Source organism: Astyanax mexicanus, chromosome 24 (assembly GCF_023375975.1).
Source record: "Astyanax mexicanus isolate ESR-SI-001 chromosome 24, AstMex3_surface, whole genome shotgun sequence".
In the NCBI taxonomy this organism is placed as follows: Eukaryota; Metazoa; Chordata; class Actinopteri; order Characiformes; family Acestrorhamphidae; genus Astyanax; species Astyanax mexicanus.
Window position 1 is genome coordinate 33,104,987 of NC_064431.1, and position 27,183 is coordinate 33,132,169.

General features: G+C 35.1%; 1 protein-coding gene across 1 annotated transcript in view; it reads left to right on the plus strand.

Annotated features, from left to right (window-relative positions):
• wnt7aa (wingless-type MMTV integration site family, member 7Aa) overlaps positions 1-27,183 on the plus strand; it is a 34,953-nt gene that overhangs the window by 3,599 nt on the left and 4,171 nt on the right. The window contains exons 2-3 of the mRNA XM_022682467.2: positions 2,655-2,881; positions 19,300-19,571. Coding sequence (XP_022538188.2) covers positions 2,655-2,881; positions 19,300-19,571 — 499 coding nt within the window. The remainder of the gene's footprint in view (positions 1-2,654; positions 2,882-19,299; positions 19,572-27,183) is intronic.

The window sequence follows — 27,183 nt, forward strand, 5'->3', positions numbered from 1 at the left end:
ATGGGAATCTATGTAGATACAACTCTGGAAAAAAATAAGAGAGCATTTAAAAATGATGAGTTTCTTTGATTTTACCAAATTAAAAACCTCTGGAATATAATCAAGAGGAAGATGGATGATCACAAACCATCAAACCACCAAACTGAACTGCTTGAATTTTTACACCAGGAGTAAAGCAGCATAAAGTTATCCAAAAGCAGTGTGTAAGACTGGTGGAGGAGAACATGATGCCAAGATGCATGAAATTAAAACTGTGATTAAAAACCAGCCAGGGTTATTCCACCAAAATATTGATTTCTGAACTTTTAAAACTTTATGAATATGAACTTGTTTTCTTTGCATTATTTGAGGTCTGAAAGTTCTGCATCTTTTTTTTTTATTTCAGTCATTTCTCATTTTCTGTAAATAAATGCTCTAAATAAGAATATTTTTATTTGTAAATAGCAAACCTGTAAATAGCAAAATCAGAGCTGTATATATATATATATATATATATATATATATATATATATATATATATATATATACACACACACAATTGGTCAAAAGTTTTAGAACACCCTCTATAGTTTAGTAGTCCAGCAGCTGCAGTGCTGTATGATCCAGACATCTTATCAATCTTTATCTTATCAATTACTTTATTATTGCACTTTTTCACCTGTCAGACTTTAAACTCTAATTCTAATTCTCTTCACTGCTAAAATTTAAAAAGACTCAGTCCTTAGTCATGTTAATCTGAGCTGTATTATAAAATATTGTATACAGTATTTTATCTGGCTATAACAGCTTTTACTGGTTACCTGAGCAAACTTCTAATGGTGCTGCTGATGGTGCTGATACAAGAGCTACTGCAAACATGGAGAAATCAGAACTCAATCTGCTCAATTATGCAGCGTTAAAGTAAAGAAATGCAGAAATATAGCTGAAGAGTTAGAAGAGCATAGTAGTATCCTTATTAAATCACCAGATTCATCATCTCTAAAAAGAGATTGCACCACAATGCTTGTTTTAAAAGTACTTTTAAGCACGTTGCACTTGGTGCAATTGCACCACAATCTTCACCAAAAACTTAAATGAAACAAAAATTTGCAGTAAACTGCCAGCGCTTTTAAGGATAAAAATGGAATGAAAATAAACTGAGCTTTGGAAAGTAATGCAAAATAAAGACAATTTCCAAACTCTTAGTCTGTAATAAAGCTGAAGTGGTAAAGAAATTTTGAGTACCGCTGCTTTAATGATGTGCATAGTAAGGTTTATATGAATGCACTAGTCTGGATTTGGATTTTAGGATTAAAAAAAAAATCTTACTTTTAAACTTTTCAAAGCAATATTTTATTTGTTTCTGGTATTTCTGAAACAATGTTCAACAAAATTCATGAGACCTACCAGACCAGCCATTTTTAAGAATGAATATGCAGTTTGTGGCTTTTTTTTTTTAAACTTTTTTTCCAGCATAGCTTACTAGAAAAAGACACAGATAACTCTTTTAGTAAACTGTTGAAAGTAGAAGTTCTTTCTTTTCTTTAGAGAAATTACAGATGAAGTCAGAGAGCGGTGAGGACTGTTTCTACACCTTCAAATAAAGACTCTTAGAAACTGGAGTTAAAAACTGCTACAGGAAGACGTCTGGCTGACCCACATGGAAACAGCAGCTTTAGCCTTTAGCTTAGATTAACATGATTAAGGACTAAAGTCTCTCTAAGTTTCAGCAGAGAAGAGAATTAGAATTAGAGTTTAGAGTCTGACAGGTGAAGAAGTGCAGTAATAAAGCCATTAATAAGATAAAGATACAATTTTAAAAAGTAGCTTGTCTGGGTCATACACCTGATTTAGGATAGGGGTGTTTTACAACTTTTGAGCGGTAGTGTACATATCTATATATATTTATATATATCTTTTCTTCTTTGCTTTTTTTGTTGTTATTTGCTATGTATGTAGGAACAACAGTAGTTATTGCCATTACAGCTAATGGAGATACCAAATAAAAAAAACTATAAAACTATAAAAACAGCTGATGATTTGTGTTTCTGATTTGCTAGAATAATAATTTTAAAAAAGCTACGGCCACAGATTGGACTAACCAACTAAAAATGGTGCATAAAACCTTCCACAGTTCACAACTGCACTTTGTACTCGTGCACACATTAGAAGGGAAACATGGCAACAACCTATATTCACTTCGATTCATGCATCCTTAGTAGTGTCGCTTAACGCGTCTTTTAATCTGGTGCACCTTATAGTCTGAGAAATACGGTACTTTTGTTTTTGCTGCTACTGTTTGCATGCAACCTGTCAAGAGCCTACAGTAATACAGGGTTGTTCAATGCAAGTGCAATGCAAACATGCATTGTGGTGCAGTCTATTTCTAATTCTACGTTTATTTGATTTAATGATGCATAAATGAGCAGATAAAGACCGATGAAAAGTTTACTGTTCTGAATCCTCCATGTTCGCAGTAGTGTTTGTATCAGCACTAATAGCAGCTCTGCAAGTGCTCAGGTAAAAACTCCTGGGACCTACCAGACCACTCTGCTTTTAGAACTAATAAAGTTCACAACTGCACTTTGTACTCGTGCACACATGCATGCAAACAAAACACAATCCAACAAATACAAATATATGAATTATATGCTTCTTTATTTCTGTATTTCCAGCGGTTTCTCGTCCGTGGTGGCTCTGGGAGCGAGTATTATCTGTAATAAAATCCCCGGCCTGGCTCCCCGACAGAGGACTATCTGCCAGAGCCGACCCGACGCCATCATAGTGATCGGAGAGGGAGCTCAGATGGGGATCAATGAGTGCCAGTTCCAGTTCAGGAACGGCCGCTGGAACTGCTCAGCGCTCGGGGAGAGAACTGTCTTTGGAAAAGAGCTGAAAGTGGGTATGTTACAGTATTACCAGTATTATTACTCGCTGTATTACCACTGTACTTCTGCTACCGTGTGTTTCAGACTATAAGACGGATTAAAAATCCTTTATTTTCCCAAAAATCGACAGTGCACCAGCTTTATAAGGGTAAGTTACAGTGAAGTTTCTCCAGCACTAAGGTTGGAGCAGCAATAGCATTAGTATTAGCATTAGCCACTAACTACAACACTAGCTCTTTCTCTCTTACGGTGTTCAGAGCTGATTATATCGGACTCTAAATGTTAAAACAAGCTACTTGGGATGAATCGCTAGCTAATGGTAGCCCTGGTTTACCGGAAAACACTCAGGGTTCCTCAGTCTACTGCATTTAGTGGCTAATGCTAATGCTAATGCTGCTGCACCCAGCCTTAGTGCTGGAGAAACTTCACTCAAAACTAACCCTTAGACAAAACATTGGAAATCTAAGCTTACTGTAAATAAACAGAAGCACTTTACTCACCCAAATAAACAGGAGTTTTCAGGAGAGAAATCTGTGTGGATTAACATCCAGCACTCGATTGACTTTAAAATAAAAGAAAATTCAAGAATTTCCCCTCGGGGATCAATAAAGTATCTATCTATCTATCTATCTATCTATCTATCTATCTATCTATCTATCTATCTATCTATCTATCTATCTATCTATCTATCTATCTATCTATCTAAAATGTTTTTTTTAAGAATTACAGTTTTGTTTATTTAGACGCTTCCCCCTAGCTTCACCATTAGAAGGGAAACATGGCGACACCCTTAATTCACTTCTATTTAGGCATCCTTAGTAGTGTCGCTTAAGACGCCTTATAATCCGAAAAATATGGCACTTTTGATTTTGTGCAATTAAGCTTGTGCAATGCAACTGCAATGCAAACATGCATTGTGGTGCAGTCTAATTCTAAGTTTCTTTTGTTTTAATGACGCATAGATTAGCAAATAAAGACAGATTAAAAAGTTCTGTAAAAAGTAATGTTCTGATGCCTCCATGTTGGCAGTAGCTCTTTTATAAGCACCATTAGCAGCTCTACAGTTGCGTAGATAAAGAGCAAAAGCTGTCATAGCTTTAGAGACCACTCTGCATTTAGAATTAATGTATATTACTTTGCAGTAATATTAGCAGAAGCATGCTGATGCAATTTCTTATAATATTTTCCCATTAGAAACACAATTATTTTTAATTTAAAAGAAATTGAAACAGCTGTTTTAATGATGTGTATAGTAGGGTTTGTATGAATGCACTAGTCTGGATTTGAAATTTAGGCTAAAAAGTTCTTATATATTTTATTTGTTTTTTGTATTTCTGAAATACCTACCAGACCAGCCTGTTTTTAGAACGAATATACAGTTTGTGGCTTTGCTGGAGAACGCTAGCAGAAGCATGCTTAAACACAATTACTTACAGTTTAAAAGAAGAAATCTTAAGAAGTGCTGCTTTAACGATGTGTATAATTAGGTTTATATGCATGCACTAGTCTGCATTTGGAATTTAGTCTAAAAGATCTTACTTTTTAACTTTTTAAAGCAATATTTTATTTGTTTCTGGTATTTATGGTATGTTTAAGTGATATACAGTTTGTGGCTTTGCAGGAATGGTAGCAGAAGCATGCTTAAACTTAAAATTACTTTCAGTTTAAAAGAAGAAATCTTAAGGAGTGCTGCTTTAATGACATGTAGAATGTTTAAATGAATGAACTAGTCTGCATGTTAAAGGCTAAAAAGTCTGAAATTTAGGCTAAAAAGTTCATAATTTTTACTTTTAAAGCAATATTTTATTTGTTTTTGGTATTTCTGAAAAAAAAAGACCTAAATCCTAATACCTAGGAATACCTAATACTTAATACCTAATTCCTAGGACCTACCAGACCACCTTTTCTAAAATGATCATACTGTATGTGAGTAAATCTTGAGTACTGCTGCTTTAATGACGTGTATAATTAGGTTTATATGAATGCACTAGTCTGGATTTAAAATTTAGGCTAAAAAGTTATTGCTTTTAACCTTTTTAAAGCAATTTTTATTATTAATTTTTATTATTAAGCAATGTTTCTGGTATTTCTGAAACACTGAATAAACGATTTTACAGGCAGAAGCTCTGTTTTTTTCTTGTGGTTTTCTCTCGGCTGGCTCGTGTTACGTTCTGCATTTTAACTGGTGTTGATTTCTAAGTGGAAATGATTTGTCAAACTGTTCGTGGCTTTTGGTTTACTCACAATTTTGGTCTCTGGCACGGCGCTGTAGCGTCACGTCAGGTCTGCCCGCCTCACTTTCACTGAACAAGTATCAACGTGGCCGATTTACGGCCCCTCTAACAACCCGGCCCCTGAAGAGAAGTCTCTTTCTAGTCATCCTGTCTTATCTGGAGATTTTAATGATTTGGCAGCCGGGCTCTGCTCTTTACCACGGGTATAAGTTACACACGGCATGAATGAGGAGGACAGAATAGTACAGTAGTGCAAGGAATTTTCACTATACACAACCGTTCAAAAGTTTTAGAACACCCCTATTGTTTAGTAGCAGTTCTGTACGACCCAGACAATCGGCTTTATTTTATTATTTTATCTTATTTTATCTTATTTTATCTTATCAATTACTGTATTACTGCACTACTTTATCTCCTGTCAGATTAACTCTAACTCTAATTCAAATTCTAATTCTCTGCTGAAATTTAGAGAGACTCACTTCTTAATCATGCTAATCTAAAGAGCTAAAGGCTAAAGCTGCTGTTTCCATGTGGGTCAGCCAGACGTCTTCCTGTAGCAGTTTTTTTTTCTCCAGTTGCCAAGAGTCTTTATTTGAAGGTTACAGAGTTGTATAGTGTGTATAGTTGTTTAGGTTGAATACAGCTGAAAACTGAACTGCTTGAATTTCTGCACCAGGAGTAAAGCAGCATAAAGTTATCCAAAAGCAGTGTGTAAGACTGGTGGAGGAGAACATGATGCAGAGATGCATGAAAACTGTGATTAAAAACCAACCAGGGTTATTCCACCAAATATTGATTTTTCTGAACTCTTGAAACTTCCTGAATATGGAGTTTTTTTTTTTCTCTGCATTATTTGAGGTCTAAATAAAACAACAATGTTCATTTTACTCAAGCAATCTGTTTCATAGTTCATCGACCCTACAATAGAACCCTGTGGGACTTCACAACACACGCTAATATAAATTTTTGGTACCACTTTAAAATAAGACTACCTTTATAAAGGGTTTATAAATGGTTTACAGTTAGTTTATTAATGGTTACTAATTAGGTTGTAAATGCCTTAAAAATCATTAATAATCAGTTATAACACATACCTACGTAGAAAGGGCAACAATGACCTGTTGTTTGCAAAATAGTGAACTATATTACACAGCCGTCTTTAACTGATTAATAATGATTTTTAGGGCATTTACAATCTAAAAATAACTCTAAACCATTTTTAAACCCTTTATAAAGATATTCTTAGTTTTAGCTTTGTAGTCAATTACTCAAAAATAAACTTTACTGCTTAGTTATATATCATTTCATTATCAGTTTCATTGGAGTTTGGTTTGATTTTGGATTTTTGATGATTTCAGGTTATTCAGCAGATTCAACGACCTAAAATGGCAAAAATACACGATGTTCTCTGTAAAACGTGTGACCGGTAGTGTATACAGAATGGTGAGATGAACAGAATTCATTAAGAGACAGTTTTTTCCTCTCGTCCTCTTTTTCTCCGCAGGTTCGGCTGGTTAACACTATTTGTTTTCCTCAGGCAAACTCTGGGATCTTTAGGGGATCTTTAGGGCTATTGAGGCTCCGACACTTTGATGGATGGTGATGTGAAGGACTGCGCTTTAGTTTCAGGGCTTTTCTGGCTGGTGGGAAAGAAGGAGTGGGGAGGATTATTGGGCTGTTTGTCTGGAGAAGAAGCTACAAGGAATATCAGTGTTTAAACACTGACACCGAGACTTCCCCTCGGAAATAAAGGGATCATATTTTACCCCGCGGATCGGATTTAAAGTTATTTAACGTTATTTCTCTCTTCAGCTTCCCCTCGCCTCTCGTTCTCTTGCGGGAGACTGGAAGAGTAGAAAAAGAGTAGAAAAGCTGAGATGTGTAGAGACTTGTATCCATTGCTGAAGGTGTAGCTGTATTTTATCCCTCTCTGCATCAAAGACGAGTTAAAAAGAAAAGAGGAGGGAAAAAGGCGCTTGCACGGTTTCGCTGCGAGCGTTTGCATTGCCCAAGAATTTCCCTCTTTTTTATACTTGCTCTGGTATTCTCTCAAATTTAACCCCTTACATTTTATACTTACTATTTAGCTATTTATCAGTAATCAGCACTGTGAAATACTGTATATTAGAAGCTTTTAGTTTGTTTTTTGAGAAAAAATAAAAGAAATACATAGATTTTGCTATTTATAGGTTTATATTTGAGTAAAATGAACATTGTTGTTTTATTCTATAAACTACAGACAACATTTCTCCCAAATTACAAATAAAAATATTCTCATTTAGAGCATTTATTTACAGAAAATGAGAAATGGCTGAAATAACAAAAAAAAAGATGCAGAGCTTTCAGACCTCAAATAATGCAAAGAAAACAAGTTCATATTCATAAAGTTTTAAGAGTTCAGAAATAATCAATATTTGGTGGAATAATCCTGGTGGTTTTTAATCACAGTTTTTCATGCATCTTGGCATCATGTTCTCCTCCACCAGTCTTACACACTGCTTTTGGATAACTTTATGCTGCTTTACTCCTGGTGCAAAAATTCAAGCAGTTCAGTTTAGTTTGATGGCTTGTGATCATCCATCTTCCTTGGTTCCTTGATTATGTTCTAGAGGATTTCAGTTTGGTAAAATTGAAGAAAAAGAAACTCATCATTTTTGAGTGCTATCTTAATTTATTCCCAAAGCTGTATGTGATCCGTGCTGAACTCATCAAGAGTTAATTACTTTAAGAATTAAAGTAAAGAAAAAGGACTTTAAGAAGAAAAGAAGGATTTCAAGAACTTTGAAGGATACTCAAGTGCAGACACGGCAAAAAAGAGCATCAAAAATGTTACAGTGATGGAACTGGCACTCATCAGGGCTACCTCTTTTGCACAGGATCAGTTTTATTAAGTATTTAAGTTTCTTCATTTTTCTTTATATGTTCCTTACTATCTTTGAGGAGTAGTGAATGGGATTACTTACAGTTTTTTAACTAAAGAGAGAGAGGGACTCTAAGGTGAACCAGACGAATTGTTTAAGGGGTTAAACGCTTAATTCGGTTGTTCTGCTTGTTGATTATATCGTTACAGCTGCCGCCACTCTTCCATTGTTGATAGTGAGCAGTGGTGCACTGTGACAGACCTTTGTGTCCGGCGCTTTAGCGTGCATTGTGGTGCGTTTGCCCGAGTCGTCTGCGGTTGGAACGATCGGGATAAAAGAGATCGGGCAGGCGTTCTAACAGGATTGGTTTCAGTGGCCAGACGTGCAGCCGTGCACACAGTAGCCCGCCGAAGCCCAGCGAGATGAAAAGCAGCGGCTAATCCTCACAGCGAGGTTCAGGAGGAGGTGAAGTAATGCTCGCTCAGGCTTCAGGGCCTGGTACCATACGCTCGGCTCTGAGCATCTCTTGGCATCGTCACTGAGGATTCCTCCTGTTTCAGCGGCGTGTTGCAGCGTTACACCGCTGCCGGCTCCAATCTGCAGCTACTTACTGTGGAAAACATGAAGAGAGCTCTTCAGTTTCTGAATCAGTTTCTCTGATTTTGCTATTTATAGGTTTATATTTGAGTAAAATGAACATTTCTCCCAAATTAAAAATCAAAATATTGTCAGTTAGAGCATACACTGCAAAAAAATCCATTGGCAAAAAACTAGACAAACATATGCAAATGAAGACGAATATATGTAAATTAAGCAAAAACAAATCTGCCAATGGGGTAAGCAAAATTCTCTTAGTAAGATTTCTTACAAAAAGCAATGGCAAAGTCTCAAAAATGAGTGACGTAACACCTAAATCAAGCAAAAAACAGAAAGTCTTATCAGAGAAGAAAATAAGATTTATTGCCTAAAATTTAGAATTTCACTTGCTAAGATTTAGTTTTTAGTAGTGTTTATTCTACAGAATAAAAGAAATGGCTAAAATAACAAAAAAGATGCAGAACTTTCAGACCTCTAATAACCATGGTTTTTAGTCACACACTGCAAAAACACCCATTGGTGAAAACTAGACAAAATATATGTAAATTTAGACAAATATGCTTATATTAAGCAAAAAACTCAATGCCAATGGGGTAAGCAAATTTTTCTTGGTAAGATTTCTTTTAATCACAAAGTCTCAAAATTGAGACTAAATAAAATAAAACTTGAATCAAACAAAAATCACAGATCTTTTGCCCTACATTTGTAAACAAGAATTAGAATAACTTGATTAATGACTATTTGTGCTTATTTTTGAAGTTCAAATTACTTAAACTAATAAGAATAAGATCAATATTCCCAAAACAAGCAAAATAATCTAACACTTACACAATGCTTAATAAGACAAAAAGTCTTATCAGAAAAGAAAATAAGATCTATTGCCTTAAAAATCGAAAATTTCACTTGCTAAGATTTAGTTTTTTGCAGTGCAGTTTTCATGCATCTTGGCATCATGTTCTCCTCCACCAGTCTTACACACTGCTTTTGGATAACTTTATGCTGCTTTACTCCTGGTGCAAAAATTCAAGCAGTTCAGTTTGGTGGTTTGATGGTTTGTGATCATCCATCTTCCTCTTGATTATATTCCAGAGGTTTTTAATTTGGTAAAAATCAAAGAAACTCATCATTTTTAAGTGCTCGCTTAATTTTGTTCATATTATGAGAACAAGAACTTCTCAACTAAGTAAATAAATAAAAAATATTTACAAAAAAGTCTGTTAATGGTCAGTTAACCCAAAAAAAAAGAATTTCAAGAACTTGAAAGAAAAGTATTCTCAAGTGCAGTCGACACAAACACCATCAAAAACTTCATTATAATGATGAAACTGGCACTCATCAGGACTCCACCCCAGGAAAGGAAGACCAAAAACCCACCTAAATGTTTTGCTGAGTATTTTGTTTTATTTAACATTTTAAGTGGCTACATCATTGTTATATATTCCTTCCTTAGTCTGGATCACAAAGTAATAAACAAAAACAAAGAATGAGATGGTGAGTCAACTAAGCAAAGAAAAGTAAAAAAGAATACTTTAAAAATGCAAAATGTAAAAATGAAGGTTAATTAAATTAGAAAAATACGGAGAATTTCAAGAACTTTGAAAGTATCCTCAAGTGCAGTCACTGCAAAAAAGAGCATCAAAAATGTTACAATGATGGAACTGGCACTCATCAGGGCTGCTCCAGGAGTACCTCTGTTGCACAAGATACTTTTTTTTAAGTATTTGCAACATAAGTTGCTACATGATTCCTTATATGTTCCTTCATAGTCTAATAGATCACTTCAGTAATAATTTACGTTAACGTAGGAAAAAATGAGCAAATGAAAACATTGAATAAGATGGTGTGTCAACTAAGCAAAGAAAAGAAAAAAATACTTTTAAAAATGTAAAAATGGGAAAAATAAGAAGATTTTCAAGAAGTTTGAAAGTATCCTCAAGTGCAGTCACCTCAAAAAAGAGCATCAAAAATTTTACAATGATGAAACTGGCACTCATCAGGCCTGTGCAGGAGTACCTAAGTATTTAAGTTGCTACATTGTTTCCTATATGTTCCTTCATAGTCTGATATTATGTTATTATCTGATATATGATTTTATCGTATCGCGTATTTTATTGGAGTGTGCCATCATTGATATTGTATCATACACAATAAAATATCGCTTATATATATATATTCTTTAAAAATTAGTCTATTTTAACATTTTATTTTTAAATTGTATGTTTGCGTTAATATATGAATGCACTAAATTCTGTATATAACACTTCAGTTTTGTGGTAGTCTGTTTTTGTTACATTATTTAATTTTTAAATATTTTTTTATTTTGTCGCACTAATATTATTTTATACAAAATCAGACTGAGGTAAGTTACTGTAATAGCAATTTTATTGAAAGCACAGTCTATTTTGTGAGACTATGAAACAATATTAGCATATGTTGTGAAGTCCCACAGGGTTCTATTGTAGGGTCTATGAAATTGATTCAGTTATAAACTCTAGATCACTTCAGTCAGTCAAACTGTACACTAGTTAAAATCGTTAAATTAAAAGTTATTACTGTTTTTAATGCGAAAACTGTATTTTTTTTATTTTTTAATGAAATCACAGCTTTCTCCTCCCCCTCACTCTTCCTCTCTCACTCCTGTGCCCTCCAGCATGCTCAAAAAATAGCTTTCCACCAGCATTGTCTCAAGTCCAGACAAGCACATTGTGTGAGGTTTATAAATTAACCTCTTGCTTTTACAGTTTTTGGCAAAAGGAGGTTTCTGGAAGAGTCACAGGGAGCCACTGATTCAGATTGTGGAAAAGTAACGAACTTTACGTCATAACAGCCGTGTTTTACTGCGCTCTTATCAGTGCTGTTTGTGTTCAGAATATCTGGATTTGAGTAAACACAGTCTGAGTGATCATCTCATATAAAACAGTGTATTTTACTGTAGCTCTGAAGGTCTTCCTGGACGGTTCTTGTGTCTCTTCTGGGTAAAGTCCTCAGTTTTCTCTTTTCTAAACTTTTGGATGAATGCATCTTTCCTCTGTTGGCTTTAAGCCCAAGCAACTCATAAAAATCTCCATATAATTGATGCCCTAAACTGGCCTTTGGTAAATTACATGGGCGCTGCTCCAAGATGTTTATCAACCGCGGGTCAACGCAAACCGACGTGTTAGAGAAGAGGCCCTGAGAAAATGTAGAGAAAACTGAGAAAAATCATGCTGTACTTACAGCTGGGCAATATAGCAATATGATTTTATCGTATCGCGTATTTTATTGGAGTGTGCCATCATTGATATTGTATCATACACAATAATATTGCTTATATATATATTCTTTAAAAAATAGTCTATTTTAACATTTTATTTTTAAATTGTATGTTTGCATTAATATATGAATGCACTAAATACTGTATATAACACTTCAGTTTTGTGGTAGATTGTTGTTGTTACATCATTTCTTTTTGATATACAGTGTTGTTTATTTTGTCACACTATTTTGTCATATTATTTTATGCAAAATCAGACTGAGGTAACTTACAGATTTTTATTGAATGTATAAAACTCAAATTTATACTAAATAAAATACTAAAAATAATTATACTTATTAATTATTATTTATTATTTAGTGGCAGTACTATATTCTTGAAATATTTTTTTTAAATGACAATGTTTGCCATAATATCATGATATTATTATTATATTATTTACTTTTTTATTGAAGCAACAGTGTGATTTTTTAAGCATTTTGAAGATATAAATCCTTAAACCCTCAGTATATTATTGCGTTTGTAATTATAATGCTTAACTATATTTCCTGCTTGATTTATTATACTTTGTGGAGTCCTACAGGGCTCTACCGTAGGGTCTATGAAACTGATGTTATTTAAGACAATAATGTTATAATTGGATGTATAAATTCAGAGAAGGTTTGGCTTAACCTTTAGATCCCTATGTTTATTATTGTGTTATTATATGTGATAATGCTATTAAACTATTATAAACAATATTAGCAATAGGTCCCACAGGGTTCTATTGTAGGGTCTATGAAATTGATTCAATTATAAATCATAACTGCAGTCCTGTCATAATTGCATTCTTTTTTTTTGAAGAGAAAGAAAGTGAAAGGTAAAACACTGAGCTCAGTGTGGATAGTGGTGTTTGTTAGCTCTGCTGTGTTTTGATACTCACTGTACTGGGCTGAATGATGGACTTTCAAGAGGGGTATTTGGTTAGTGATGTTACTTTAAAAGGTCTTTACTCTGCTACATTTAGCACTTGCAGGTTTAAGCAGTCCAAAGGTTTAAGAAGAATAGCACTGCTGAAGAACATGTATTGGGCCTTGTTGCTTTATAATTGATTTTTTAAAAGTTTAAACACTGAGCTCAGTGTAGTTAGTGGTGTTTGTTAGCTTGGCTGTTTTCTAATACTAATATTTCTATTTACTCTGTTCACTTTAAATGGTATGTTTGCATTAATATATAAATGCACTTAATATATAACACTATAAATCATTACACCCTAGGTTTGTTATTCTGTTAATAATGATAATGCTATTAAACTATTGGAAATAATCTTAGCGTTGTTAGTATGTTGTGAAGTCCCACAGGGTTCTATTGTAGGGTCAATAAAATTGATGTACAATAATTATGACAGGAATGCAGTTATGAGTTAAAGCGTTAAAAACCACTGTCCTAACTATTTCATTAGATAATGTAATTAATACAGTTTAATTGAATGACATCTGGGGAGCTGTCTTCTTTTCCTGGAGCGGTCCTGATGAGTGCCAGTTTCATCCTCATAACATTTTTGATGGTCTTTTTTACAGCCACTGCACTTCAGGATACTTTCAAAGTTCTTGAAATTCTTCTTTTCAGATTGACTGACCTTTATTTTTCCTTAAAGTATTTTTTTTTTACTTTTCTTTATTTAGTTCTCATAACCTGGATTCGAACATTACTCAAATATTCACTATTCACTGTATACCTGTAACTCTACCTCTTCACTACTTTACTTTAACTGATGCTCTCAAACTTTATATTAAGAGACAAGAAATTCAAGTAATTAACTCTTGATGAGTTCAGCACAGCTGTTAACTGAAAGCCTGAATTCCAGGTGATTCTACCTCATAAATCTAAGCAATATAAAACATATTCTGGTTTGTTTAACACAATTTTTCTGTTTGCTAAATATGATAAATATGAGTTTAGTATTAATCTACAATACAGAACATTATAAAATAATGAAAAATCAGATAGTCTTTATGAAGCTCTCAGGTTTTCTCCTCAGTTTAAGGTGTGTAAATGATTCCTAGCTGAGTCAATAGGTGATGATTCATTAATCCAGACGAGGAGCTTGGCGTTTCCACGATGGCTCATGTAGACGAACTCACAACTAATCAATACATCCTAAACCCCTGACAGCTTTCTCTTTGCTGAGGAGTTTTCCAAGAATTCAGTGCATGTGTATACTCGTGCTTAAAGTAGATCTGACTGTTTGCACTGAAACAGCTTCCTCTTACTCTTAACCTGATTTAAAACTTCAATATAGAATATTGCGTAAATTGTGTTACATGCACAGAAAAACACAATACAATTTACTTTTGCAATTTTTTCTTAGTGCTATCTACCAAAAAAGATATAAAGACATAATATTTTGTGCCCAAAGTCTTGAGAGTGAAATTTAGAAATTTTAACTATTTTCTATTAATCTGGGTAGTTAATGTTTATTTGCTTAAGGAAAAAACTAACCCAGTTAACATTTAACTAAATATATTATCAACACAAACATTAAATACATTTTAGCTTATTAGTATTTAATAATTATTTAATTAGGTTTAACTGGGTGCATTGAGAACCAAAAAGTCTGGAACCAAACCATCCAACTTAATTTTAAGTGCTTTTTCAATAAACACTTGTTTCAATAAAGACAAATTGTTTTAAAATATTTATGCACAAGTAGAAGTTAGCTCTTATGCGATAATACTCTTTTTCTGGCGCAAATAATTGCACTTTAAGAATCAAGCAGGCTAAAAGTTCTGGAAACAGCATCTTAAAACAGTTAAAATTTTAGCCTGGCTCCGCTGTGCAGATCTACACTGTGGAGCTCATTGTGGTTAGTGGTGTTTGTTAGCACTGCTGTGCTATCTAGCTTAATGTGTAACTTGAATAGCACTGCTGTGGTACATTAATGACTAAAATGGCACTACTGCGGTAAATGTCTTCTTCCTTGTTACTTTATAATTGCTTTTTTCTTTGAAGAGCAAAAAAGTGAAAGGTAAAACACTGGGCTCAGTGTGGATAGTGGTGTTTGTTAGCTCAGCTGTGCTTTGATACTCACTGTACTGGGCTGAGTGATGGACTTTCGAGAGGGGATTCTGGTTAGTGATGTTACTTTAAAAGGTCTTTACTCTGCTACCTTCAGCACTTGGTCCCTAGCTTAGTGTGGTTAGCAGTGTTTGTTAGCTCTGCTGTGTTTTGATACGTACTGCACTGGGTACATTTGTGACTAAAAAGACACTGCTGAGGTTAATGTCTTGTGATTCGTTGTTTTATAATTACTTTTATGAAACACTGAAGAACTTTGTAGTAGTTTGTAAATTCCTGTGCAGATCTACACTGCGGAGCTCAGTGTGGTTAGTGGTGTTTGTTAGCTCTACTGTGTTTTGACACTGAGCTGAGTGATACACTCTTAAGAGGGTTATCTGGTTAGGTTAGCGATGTTACTTTAAAAGGTCTTTACTTTGCTACTTTCAAGACTTGGAGCAGCCTTGCCTGTGGTGCCTACTGCTATGGGAGCTATCTAGCTAAATGTTTAACTAGAATAACACTGCTGAGGTAGGTTTATGACTAAAATGGCACTGCTGAGGTAAATGTCTTGTGTTCTGTTCTGTTGCTAAATGGAATTTTCGTCTACCTCCAAAATGCCAATAAGGGTTATTTTGGTGCCACGTATTATGTAAGTGTCTAGGATCATATAGCTGTGGGAAAAAAAAATGAGAGACCACTTAAAAATGATGAGTTTCTTTCTTTCTCTGGATAATCACAAACCATCAATTTTGCATCATTTTGCACCAGGAGTAAAGAAGCATAAGGTTATCCAAAAGCAGTGTGTAAGACTGGTGGAGGAGAACATGATGCCAAGATGCATGAAATTAAAACCATGCATGTGATTAAAAACCAATCAAGGTTAATTGATTATTTCTGAACTCTTAAAACTTTATGAATATGAACTTGTTTTCTTTCTTTGCATTATTTGAGGTCTGAAAGCTCTGCATCTTTTTTGTGTTTTTTTTCAGCCATTTCTCATTATTTTCTGTAAATAAATGCTGTGAATTACAATATTTTTATTTGGAATTTGGGAGAAATGTTGTCTGTAGTTTATAGAATAAAACTAAAATAAAATTTGTTCATTTTACTCAAACATAAACCTATAAATAGCAAAATCAGAGAAACTGATTCAGAAACTGAAGTGCTCTCTTCATCTACCTGAGTGAATCATGCTCTTAACCTGGAAGTGCCCTTCTTAACAGTGGCCATTAATTACGGGAGGGTATCTGGCCGGGGGATGTTCTGCATGCCGGGGGGACTCACCTCCGCTCGGGTGGATCCCTGATCCTGACGGAAGCTGGGACAGTGGCCAGAATCAACTCTAAACTTACCGAGTGCCCCCCCCCCCACTATCTCCAACACACTCTATTGTCTCTTAAATAAACCCTGGTCTATTGTTCTCTCTGGAGAGATGGGTCTTTCCATCCCTTCCTCTCGCTGGAACGATGATCTGACCACAATCAGGCGCTTATTCGTCTTAATGTTTCCTCCTCCTGACAGACGAAGGACGATTATTCCGCCTCAAATAAAGACGAGGGCTGTCAGCGCGGTCTCCGTTCGTTATCGTAGCATTGTTAGCATGCGCTAACAGTATTATCTCCACCCCTGCACTCCTGTCCTCTATATCTCTGCACTGAAAAAATATATAATTAAAATTTACTTTTAAAAAAAAGTTTCACAACTTTCTGCATTTGCTTTTTTATTTAAGTAAATTTAATTTCAGATAAGTTTAAGAAACTTCAACTCAGTTTCAAGACTTAAAAGTTACACAGAGTAAATAAGTGAACTGAACTTCAGTCAATCCTTTCTTTTAGTAAACTTTACTTCATTTATTTTTACTGAATCAATCCTTTCTTTTATTAAACTTTACTTCATTTATTTTTACTGAATCAATCCTTTCTTTTAGTAAACTTTACTTCATTTATTTTTACTGAATCAATCCTTTCTTTTAGTAAAATTTACTTCATTTATTTTTACTGAATCAATCCTTTCTTTTAGTAAACTTTACTTCATTTATTTTTACTGAATCAATCCTTTCTTTTACTAAACTGATTACTGATTCAGTAAAAATAAATGAAGTAAAGTTTAATAAAAGAAAGGATTGATTCAGTAAAAATAAATGAAGTAAAGTTTAGTAAAAGAAAGGATTGATTCAGTAAAAATAAATGAAGTAAAGTTTACTAAAAGAAAGGATTGATTCAGTAAAAATAAATGAAGTAAAGTTTACTAAAAGAAAGGATTGATTCAGTAAAAATAAATGAAGTAAAGTTTACTAAAGGAAAGGATTGATTCAGTAAAAATAAATGAAGTAAAGTTTACTAAAAGAAAGGATTGATTCAGTAAAAATAAATGAAGTAAAGTTTACTAAAGGAAAGGATTGATTCAGTAAAAATAAATGAAGTAAAGTTTACTAAAAGAAAGGATTGATTCAGTAAAAATAAATGAAGTAAAGTTTACTAAAAGAAAGGATTGATTCAGTAAAAATAAATGAAGTAAAGTTACTAAAATAAAGGATTGATTCTGTAAAAATAAATGAAGTAAAGTTTACTAAAAGAAAGGATTGATTCAGTAAAAATAAATGAAGTAAAGTTTACTAAAAGAAAGGATTGATTCAGTAAAAATAAATGAAGTAAAGTTACTAAAAGAAAGGATTGATTCAGTAAAAATAAATGAAGTAAAGTTTACTAAAAGAAAGGATTGATTCAGTGAAAATAAATGAAATAAAGTTTAATAAAAGAAAGGATTGACTGAAGTTCAGTTCACTTATTTACTCTGTGTAACTCTATTTAAGTCTTGAAACCGAGTTAAAGTTACTTAAACTTATCTGAAATTAAATTTACTTAAATAAAAGTAAAGGAAAATAAAATTTTACGCATATTTTTTTTCAGTGTATATTATAGTAATTTTTTTAGTGAGCCTGCTGTCCGTCCGCAGCATCCCACCCCATTTAACATCTATCGGGGGCCACGCCGTTCATCAGCCTGGAGAACGTGTGATAAATGGACGCCTCCTGGCACGGCTCACGCATTTTTGTTATTGCTGTTGAGCGTCAAACTATGTCAGGTATGTATGTGGGCTTGATATGGTCTTAGAACAGTCAGCGGATCCTGATTATTAACGTTCTAACACTTACACTATAACCAAACCTGTGCTTTAGCACAATATACTGCACCAACGTCTCAATAGCTAAATCAGTTCAATTGATGTCTGTCTTTGCAATCTGTTTAATTACTCTAAACTGAGGGTCAAATTAATATATAAACAACATATTTTACATCACTGATTCAATCTGATTAAAACCTTACAAATAGTTTGTAGCATTTGGATCTATAATGCAAGAAAAACTAGAATTTTTTGGCTTGTTGTGGCTGCTGTCCTTGCGCAGATCTCCATACTGGAGATGCTGAATCCCTTTTAGTTGTAGTGTGATTTTCTCAAAATAAAATATATATTTTTTATAATTTAGAGCATTTATTTGCAAAAAAAGAGAGAAATGTCTGAAATAACAACAAAAAGATGCAGAGCTTTCAGACCTCAAATAATGCAAAGAAAACAAGTTCATATTCATAAAGTTTTAAGAGTTCAGAAATAATCAATATTTGGTGGAATAACTCTGGTTTTTAATCACAGTTTTAATTTCATGCATCTTGGCATCATGTTCTCCTCCACCAGTCTTACACACTGCTTTTGGATAGCTTTATGCTGCTTTACTCCTGGTGTAAAAATTCAAGCAGTTCAGTTTGGTGGTTTGATGGTTTGTGATCATCCATCTTCCTCTTGATTATATTCCAGAGATTATTAAGTGGTCTCTTATTTTTCCAGAGCTGTATACTGTATATATATATATATATATGGTCCCAGCTGGCTCGCATTGGACTGATTTAGCAGCCAGAGGGAATGGCCTTTAAACCCAAAACGGTTCAAGAACTTTACAACTAAGCAACTTAAGCCCCAAATGGTCAATCTCCATTTTTGCCGATTTTTAGTTTACTACATAATTTGAAAAGACAAACTGTCCCTTACACTGTGACAAAATTTTTGATGAACAGACCAATAGAAACTCTTCAAAATTACATGAAATAAACTCTTTTTACATTCACTTCTATTGAAGGTTTTTTTTTTCTCTGTCCTGTAAAGTTGCTGTTTTGGAGATAAGTGTTTTTGATTGGACAGCGACCATATGTATATGTGAATTTTCCCTTTCAATTTGATTATTTTTCAATACTATTCAGTACACATAAAAAACTCAAATTTTAACACGGTTCTGATGGTACTGAATGCCTGGATTGCACATTACTGGATGAAATTGTCTCCCGTATGATTACTTGTTTATTGGATTAAATTGTCTCCGGTATGATTAATCGTTTATTGGATTAAATTGTCTCCTGTATGATTAATTGTTGGTGTGATTGTTCGTTTTCCTTCAGGGAGTAAGGAGGCTGCTTTCACCTACGCCATCATCTCGGCGGGCGTGGCCCACGCCATCACGGCGGCCTGCACTCGGGGAACGCTGAGCGGCTGCGGCTGCGATAAGGAGAAACAGGGTTTCTATAATCAGGACGAGGGCTGGAAGTGGGGCGGCTGCTCCGCCGACATCCGTTACGGCCTCAGCTTCTCCAAGGTGTTCGTAGACGCCCGAGAGATCAAGCAGAACGCCAGGACTCTTATGAACCTTCATAACAACGAAGTAGGACGTAAGGTACGTATATCACCGGGAAGTTTACAAAACTGTTTCCAGAGTTATTTGGGTATTTTGGCTCATGATTATATACTATTGAAGATAAAGAACACTGCACTGACATATAAAACACCTTAAATTAAAATGTTCTGCATTTTAATTTCTGAATTAATCATTACTAAAGTTACCAAACTACAAAGAATAGCACAATTCAGGCTTTCAGTTAACAGCTGTGCTGAACTCCTCAAGAGTTAATTACTTGAATTTCTTGTTGTGTTCTAAAGAGGTAGAGTTGGTATACAGTGAATAGCTCTATTTAAATAATGTTCTAATCCAATCCAAGTAAAGAAAAAAATGACTTAAGAATGAACAAATAATGAAGGTCAGTCAAAGACCATCAAAAACATTCAAACGATGATGAAACTGGCACTCATCAGGGCATGCCCTAGAAAAGGAAAACCAAAAACCCACCTCAATGTGGGTCAGAGAGTATTTTGCTTTGTTTTTAACACTTTTAAGTTCCTACATGATACATTTCTTCATAGTCCTTCATGAATTACTTCAGTATTAATTTACTTTACTGTAGGAGGAAAAATGAATAAATAAAAACTTGATCTTGGCTTGAGTGGTACTGTAAATCACATATTGTTATGCAAATCCACAGTCACTTTCAGTCAGTCCAGCAGTTTCTACAGTGCTGACTGTTATAAGAAATGGCAGTTCAGGGGAAATGTGAGTATAAAAATAAACTTAAACCTGACGTTTGTCGACTGCTGACCATGCTGCAGGGTTAGGCGCTCATACTCTCTCTCTCTCGCTCTCTCTCCCTCTCTCTCTGTCTTTCTCTCTCTATCTCTGCATATTTTTTTTGTTATTTCAGCCATTTCTCAATTTTAGTTTTCCAAAAGCAGTGTGTAAGACTGGTGGAGGAGAACATGATGCCAAAACTTTGAATAAAAGCCAACCAGGGTTATTCCACCAAATCTTGATTCCTGAACTCTTAAATTGTTAAAACTTTATGAATATGAACTTGTTTTCTTTGCATTATTTGAGGTCTGAAAGCTCTGCATCTTTTTTTTTGTTATTTCAGCCATTTCTCAATTTCTGCAAATAAATGCTCTAAATGACAATCATTTTATTTGTAATTTGGGAGAAATGTTGTCTGTAGTTTATAGAATAAAACAACAATGTTCATTTTACTCAAACATAAACCTATAAATAGCAAAATCAGAGAAACTGATTCAGAAACTGAAGTGGTTTCTTCATTTTTTCCAGAGCTGTATATATTGTGAGAAACCGTGGGTCTGCCCCACACCAGGATGCACAGCCCCGGTTGGTCCCAGCTGGCTTGCATTGGACTTTTAGGGAAGAACCTAAAAATCTTGCCTGAACGGCTTATTTTTTACACTAACCGTACCAAAAACATACCAAAAACATATCAATCCGTGGGGTTTATAAATGTCCTGTTTGCTCTGATCTCCTGTTACCTTCGTCTTTGGATTTCTGGTTTATCACAGAACCTTGCTGGCTTCACGCGTCTCTCGGCGTGATGGGTTAACAGTGATAGGAAGTGGTGATATGTGGAAGCTCGGTGTCGTGATTGATATTCCCGGCACGCCGCTGCTGATAAAGTCTGATTTAAAAAGCGTCTCTGTAATGAAATAACAGCCGAGGCTTTTAGGTGGAAGGGCAAAGATGTGCGTCAATCTGAGTAATCACTAAATCTCCTCACTCCTGTTCCAAGAGATAGCAGAACGTCTCTAATGCGTCTGCAGGAGTTTACTGAGCTTCTCTTACTCAGAGATGTCCCTGAATGTTACTGAAGGAGGTGTTTCAGGGTTTTCCTCTGGAAACTCTGTGAAACTCTGTAAAACTCTGGACCATGTGGGTCTGTGTTTTGGTTTACGAGGAGCAGATTGTTGACATTGAGGTGGTTTCGTTTATGCCATTTCCTAGAAGTTTAAAGCAAGCTGATTGTAATTTACTGGACATTTACATTAACTTTTAACCCCTTAACTGGACCCTTTTAACGCTCTTAACCCCTTAACAGTCCTAAATTACAATATATTTATTTGTAATTTGGGAGAAATGTTGTCTGTAGTTCAGGGGTGTCAAACTCATTTTGGCCGAGGGCCACATTGGCATATTGGCTGTCCTCCGAGGGCCAGATGTAACCTATAAATGTAATAAAATGTAACCAAATGTAATATATGTAAATGAATGTAATTACTCCTTAATGTTAAATAACTCTCAATATATTATTTATTCAATCAAATATTACAGTTGCATGGAAAAAATGTTTGCGTGTTGCTCTATTAACATAAATCCTTTTAATTTGTCATGTCATGAAATCCAAAAACTCCATCAATCAAGAACCAAACTATTCAAGTGAATAGAAATGACATCAAGTTATATTAACTTTGATATTAATAAATATAAAATCAAAAATTGTGAGCTGTTAAGAACATAGCATTTCCTCAGATTTAGCAGTTCCTCATCCAACCACTAGTGGGAGCTGCAGCAGCAGCAACACAAGTCCGCAGTCTTCACTGAGTCAGAGCTACAGCCCAGCCACGGGCTACAGGGCTCAGCTCAGCCAGTCTGGAGCGTTTTTACAATTTTTAAGTTCTTCTGTGTATGAAATAAAGACTTTTCTAACCGGATAATACAGCTCTCTACAGTTCATCTTTCAGCCCAACCAGCTAACAGCAGCAGTTTAGAGCAGAGTCACGGAGGCACTGCTAGGATTACATTAAAAACAGGTCAGTTATCGCGCTGCTAACCTCAGGATGTTTATAACTACGGAGTTTAGTGGACACACCACGGCTGCAAGGTTAGACTGTTGAAGGCTACTGAAGACTATTAAAGGCTATTGGAGGTTATTGAAAGGGTTATTGGGGCAGAAATCAGTAAAGGCTGGTTAGATAAGTGATTCACGTCCTCGTACTTTGCTGCGGTGAAACTGCGACTAGCGCTGTCACAGTGATGTTTATTAACGTCATTAAAACAGATTTTGTCAGCTATTGTCTTATAAATATTTACACAGAACTTATATCTCTCCTAAAAAGCGTTTATTTTGGTCAGTAACACTCTTCGTAACACAAAAGGCATACCGGTCTTTCGCCTTGAAGCACAGCCGTCCGTCTGCATCAACTTCTCTTTTTCTGGACATTATGGGATAAACATTTATATGTCTCAATTCCACCCGCGAAGTTACACCTTCCCTCCGGCAGGGTTTCCACATCAATGACTACACTGCCGTGTAGTGGCAGTAAGCCGTAACTTTGCGGGTAATACAATCGACAAGCATTGTGGGAAATGTATTGTTTGGCCAAAGAACGCTTCCTACCTATTTATTATAGACACTAAGATCTTACAAGCTCTCGCGGGCCACATAAAAAGACGTGGCGGGCCACATTTGGCCCGCGGGCCTTGTGTTTGACACATGTGCTGTAGTTTATAGAATAAAACAGCAATGTTCATTTTACTCAAACATAAACCTAAAAATATTTTCCAGAGCTATATATATATATATATATATATATATATATATATATATATATATATATATATATATTGTGAGGAACCATGGGTCCGCCCCACACCAGGATACACAGCCGCGGTTGGCCCCAGCTGGTTTGCATTGGACTTAGTTCAAGAACTTTAAAATTAAGCAACTTAAGCCTCACTGGGCCATTAATAATATTCTTAGTGGGGCGCTGTCACAATATATAGAAATGTATATGTATGTGTAGATAAATTTACCCTTTCAAATTGACAATTCAGTGCATATAAAATCTCACATTTTAACACAATTCTAATGGTACTGAATGCCTGGATTGCACATTGTTGAATTATTGGATCGTTTATGCTATTTTCTAGAAGTTTTAAGCAAGCTGATTGTAATTTACTGGACATTTATATTAACTTTAACCCCTTAACTGGATCCTTTTAACCCCTTAACCACCTAACAGTCCTAAATGACATTATTGCCTTTTGTAATTTGTGAGAAATGTGGTCTGTAGTTTATAGAATAAAACAACAATGTTCATTTTACTCAAACATAAACCTATAAATAGTAAAATCAGAGAAACTGATTCAGAAACTGAAGTGGTTTCTTCATTTTTACCAGAGCTGTATATATTGGATGCACAGCCCCGGTTGGCCCCAGCTGGCTTGCATTGGACAACCTAAAACAACCTAAAAAGCAACCTAAAAACAACCTAAAACAACCTAAAACAAAATAAAAACCCTGCCCAAAATGGTTTAAGAACTTTAAAATTAAGCAACTTAAGCTTCACTGGTCAATTAATTATATTTAAAGTGGGGCGCTGTCACAATATGTAGAAATGTATAGGTGTATGTAAATTGAAATTGACCCTTTCAAATTGATTTATTTTTAATATAATTCAGTAAACATAAAAATCTATTTCCTGGATTGCACAATATTGGATTATTGGATTATTGGATCGTTTATGCCGTTTCCTAGAAGTTTAATGCAAGCTTATTATAAATTAATGGACATTTATATCAACTTTTAACTCCTTAAACTGGATCCTTTTAACTTCTTAACCCCTTGATAGACCTTGGCCTGTATACAGGCTAGAGGTGAAAAAATACACGTAATGTTATCAGATGCATGCTGGGGATTGTAGTTCTCGAGAGGAGCATGTCCACTGACGGGGAAAAAGAAAGACGGAGTCAAAGTAAGCGTGATAAGGGATGCTGTAATTGAGAGCAAAAATGAACTTAAACCTGCAGTATGATGGTTGTTTTCAAGCTTCCTAATGACCTACGACAGAAAAGCTGGGGGGAAATGTTGTAGTTGGAGTACACTTAAGATGTATTCTTTTTTGTCTTGTGCATTTTTGGCTGAATATTTCTGGTTGCCAGATATTAACAGATGAATCTCTAGTGATAAGCCCTTGAGTGTTAAATGGTGCACCAATAACTTGCACCAAATGTTTTGAAAACCCTTGAAAAGCTTGGCATGAGTTTGATGAGTTGGACAGTTGATGGTTTCAGCACTCTGGACAGATCATCATCATCAGGTCATTTGGTTGAATAAGGTCATAATCCTGCGCTCTGAAACTGGCACAGTTCATTTTTTTATTTTAACTAATATTAATACTAATTCTAGAAACTATTAGTAGTTTCTAGCCAAATGCATGCAATACAGCAACACAATAATGCCAGTTTCTTGTTGTATAGCACCACTATGACATCAGTTTCTCTTCAACACAGATATTTTCAGAATATAAGGCACTTAAAATCCTTTAATTTTTACTGTAAATTTGCTGTAGGTATTACATTTTCAGACAGTCCCTTTAATGCCAGTGGGAAAGCACAAGCTAACTTTAGCTGTGAGTTAGCTAACATTACCAGAAAGAGAACTAAGGATAATGAAGAACATGCTAACATAACATTAGCAGCGATTACATTAGCTATGTTACCGTGGAGAGAACTAAGGTTAGCGGAGAGCTAGCTAACATAGTAATGTTAGCGGTGAGTTAGCTACATTACCAGGGAGAGAACTAAGGTTAGCGGCAAGCTAGCTAACATTAACACCAAGCTAGATAACATAGTAACATTAGCAGCGAGTTAGCTACAATCTTCTACCAAAGAAAACATGTCTACATTTTTTTGGTCTTAAATTATATTATATGCAGTCTAAAAAAGGTCTTAAAAAAACATTCAATTTTACAGGGTGCAAAAACCCTGATATGTATGAATTCTACCAGTTGAGGTATTAAGGATGAGTAAAGTCCCTGCTTGGTTTTTAATAACAGTTTTAATTTCATGCATCTTGGCATAATGTTCTCCTCCACCAGTCTTACACACTGCTTTTGGATAACTTTATGCTGCTTTACTCCTGGTGTAAAAATTCAAGCAGTTCAGTTTGGTGGTTTGATGGTTTGTGATCATCCATCTTCCTCTTGATTATATTCCAGAGGTTTCAATTTGGTAAAATTAAAGAAACTCATCGGTTTTAAATGCTTTCTTTAGATATTAGGCTTCAGGAGCGTCTTTTAATCACATTGCGAAATCAGAGCTAAGAAAAACACTTTTTTACAAAGTAAAGACACATAATCAAGGTTAACAATGGTATCTTTGTTTTCCGAGTCGAACAGCAGCTAATCCAAAAATGAACGTGACAGATGAATATGATTTAAGTGCGGTATTCACTCGTCAGCGCGATGGCATCTCCTCGCTGTACTCTCGCGGATCACGCGGGTTGTCAGAAGGATTTGACTTCAGTGCTCTTTCTCTGAACGCTCTGTTTATTGGGAATCAGCAGCATGACCACGCTAAGCCCGATACGCATCCCGGAGAGAGCAGACAATTGCCCGCGAGACTCCACCAAGTCTGAGAGGCAGAGCGGGAGGATGGAGTAATAATTAAAACGCTAGGTGAGGCTTTTCCCACCCACAGAGGGGAAAAGCAGCATCATTACGCAGCAGAGGGAGCTTTAACCAACCGCACCAAAGCTAATTCAGTGCTGCCGATCATTAACATTAACATCTCTGCCATTACTGCGCTACTGATGTAATTCTACTTAATTCTTAGCGAGGTTTTCTCAGTTTTTTAATTATTTGATGCTCAGTAATCTAAAAAGTTTCACTCGCTGCAGTTTTTATCGTTTAATCGCCTCTCGAAAGTCTGCTAAATTTTTATCACGTTTTCAGACAGTTTATTTAATGCCAGTGGAAAAGCACAAGCTAACTTTATCATAACTTTAGCGTAGTAACATTAGCAGCAAGCTAGCTAACATGCTATCATAACATTAGTGGAGAGTTAGCTACGTTACCAGGGAGAGAACTAAGGTAAGCAGAGAGCTAGCTAACATGGTAACGTTAGCTGTGTGTAGTGTTGTAGGCTAGAAGGGCAAGTTGCTGTTCACATTTTTGCAACAGGAATAAAGCAGCATAAAGTTATCTAAAAGCAGTGTGTAAGACTGGTGGAGGAGAACATGATGCCAAGATGCATGAAATTAAAACTGTGATTAAAAACCAACCAGGGTTATTCCACCAAATATTGATTTATGAACTCTTAAAACTTTATGAATATGAACTTGTTTTCTTTGCATTATTTTAGGCCATTTCTCATTTTCTGCAAATAAATGCTTTAAATGATAATATTTTTATTTGGAATTTGGAAGAAATGTTGTTCACAGTGTATGGAATAAAACAACAATGTTCATTAAAATATACCTATAAATAGAAATGAAAAAGAAACATGTCACCTGCAGCCTCTCCCGAGAGGTGGAGCTTTTCCTGGCGGGGGTGCTGAATTTGGCACCATAGTAGTTTTTAAATCTGCATCCCCGCCACGAAAAACACCCTCTCTCAGCAGCGCATATGCACTGTCTTCCAGGATAAAAGAGTAGAGGATTGCTTTAGCTAACTTTAATTAGACACGTGCTCCCGGGAGGAGGTGCTTTTCATGGCGGGGGTGCAGATTTCTGCGTGCTTTTAAAATAAAAGTTGATTTTAAAACAATTTCTGCTTTCTTCGCAGTATTATGTATTTCTGATATTCCGTGGTTCCTCTGCCAATGCTTATTTTCGTAAGCTGTTATTGAAATCTTTGATTTAAAACATCGATATTGGATTATATCGATATTCATCCTGACT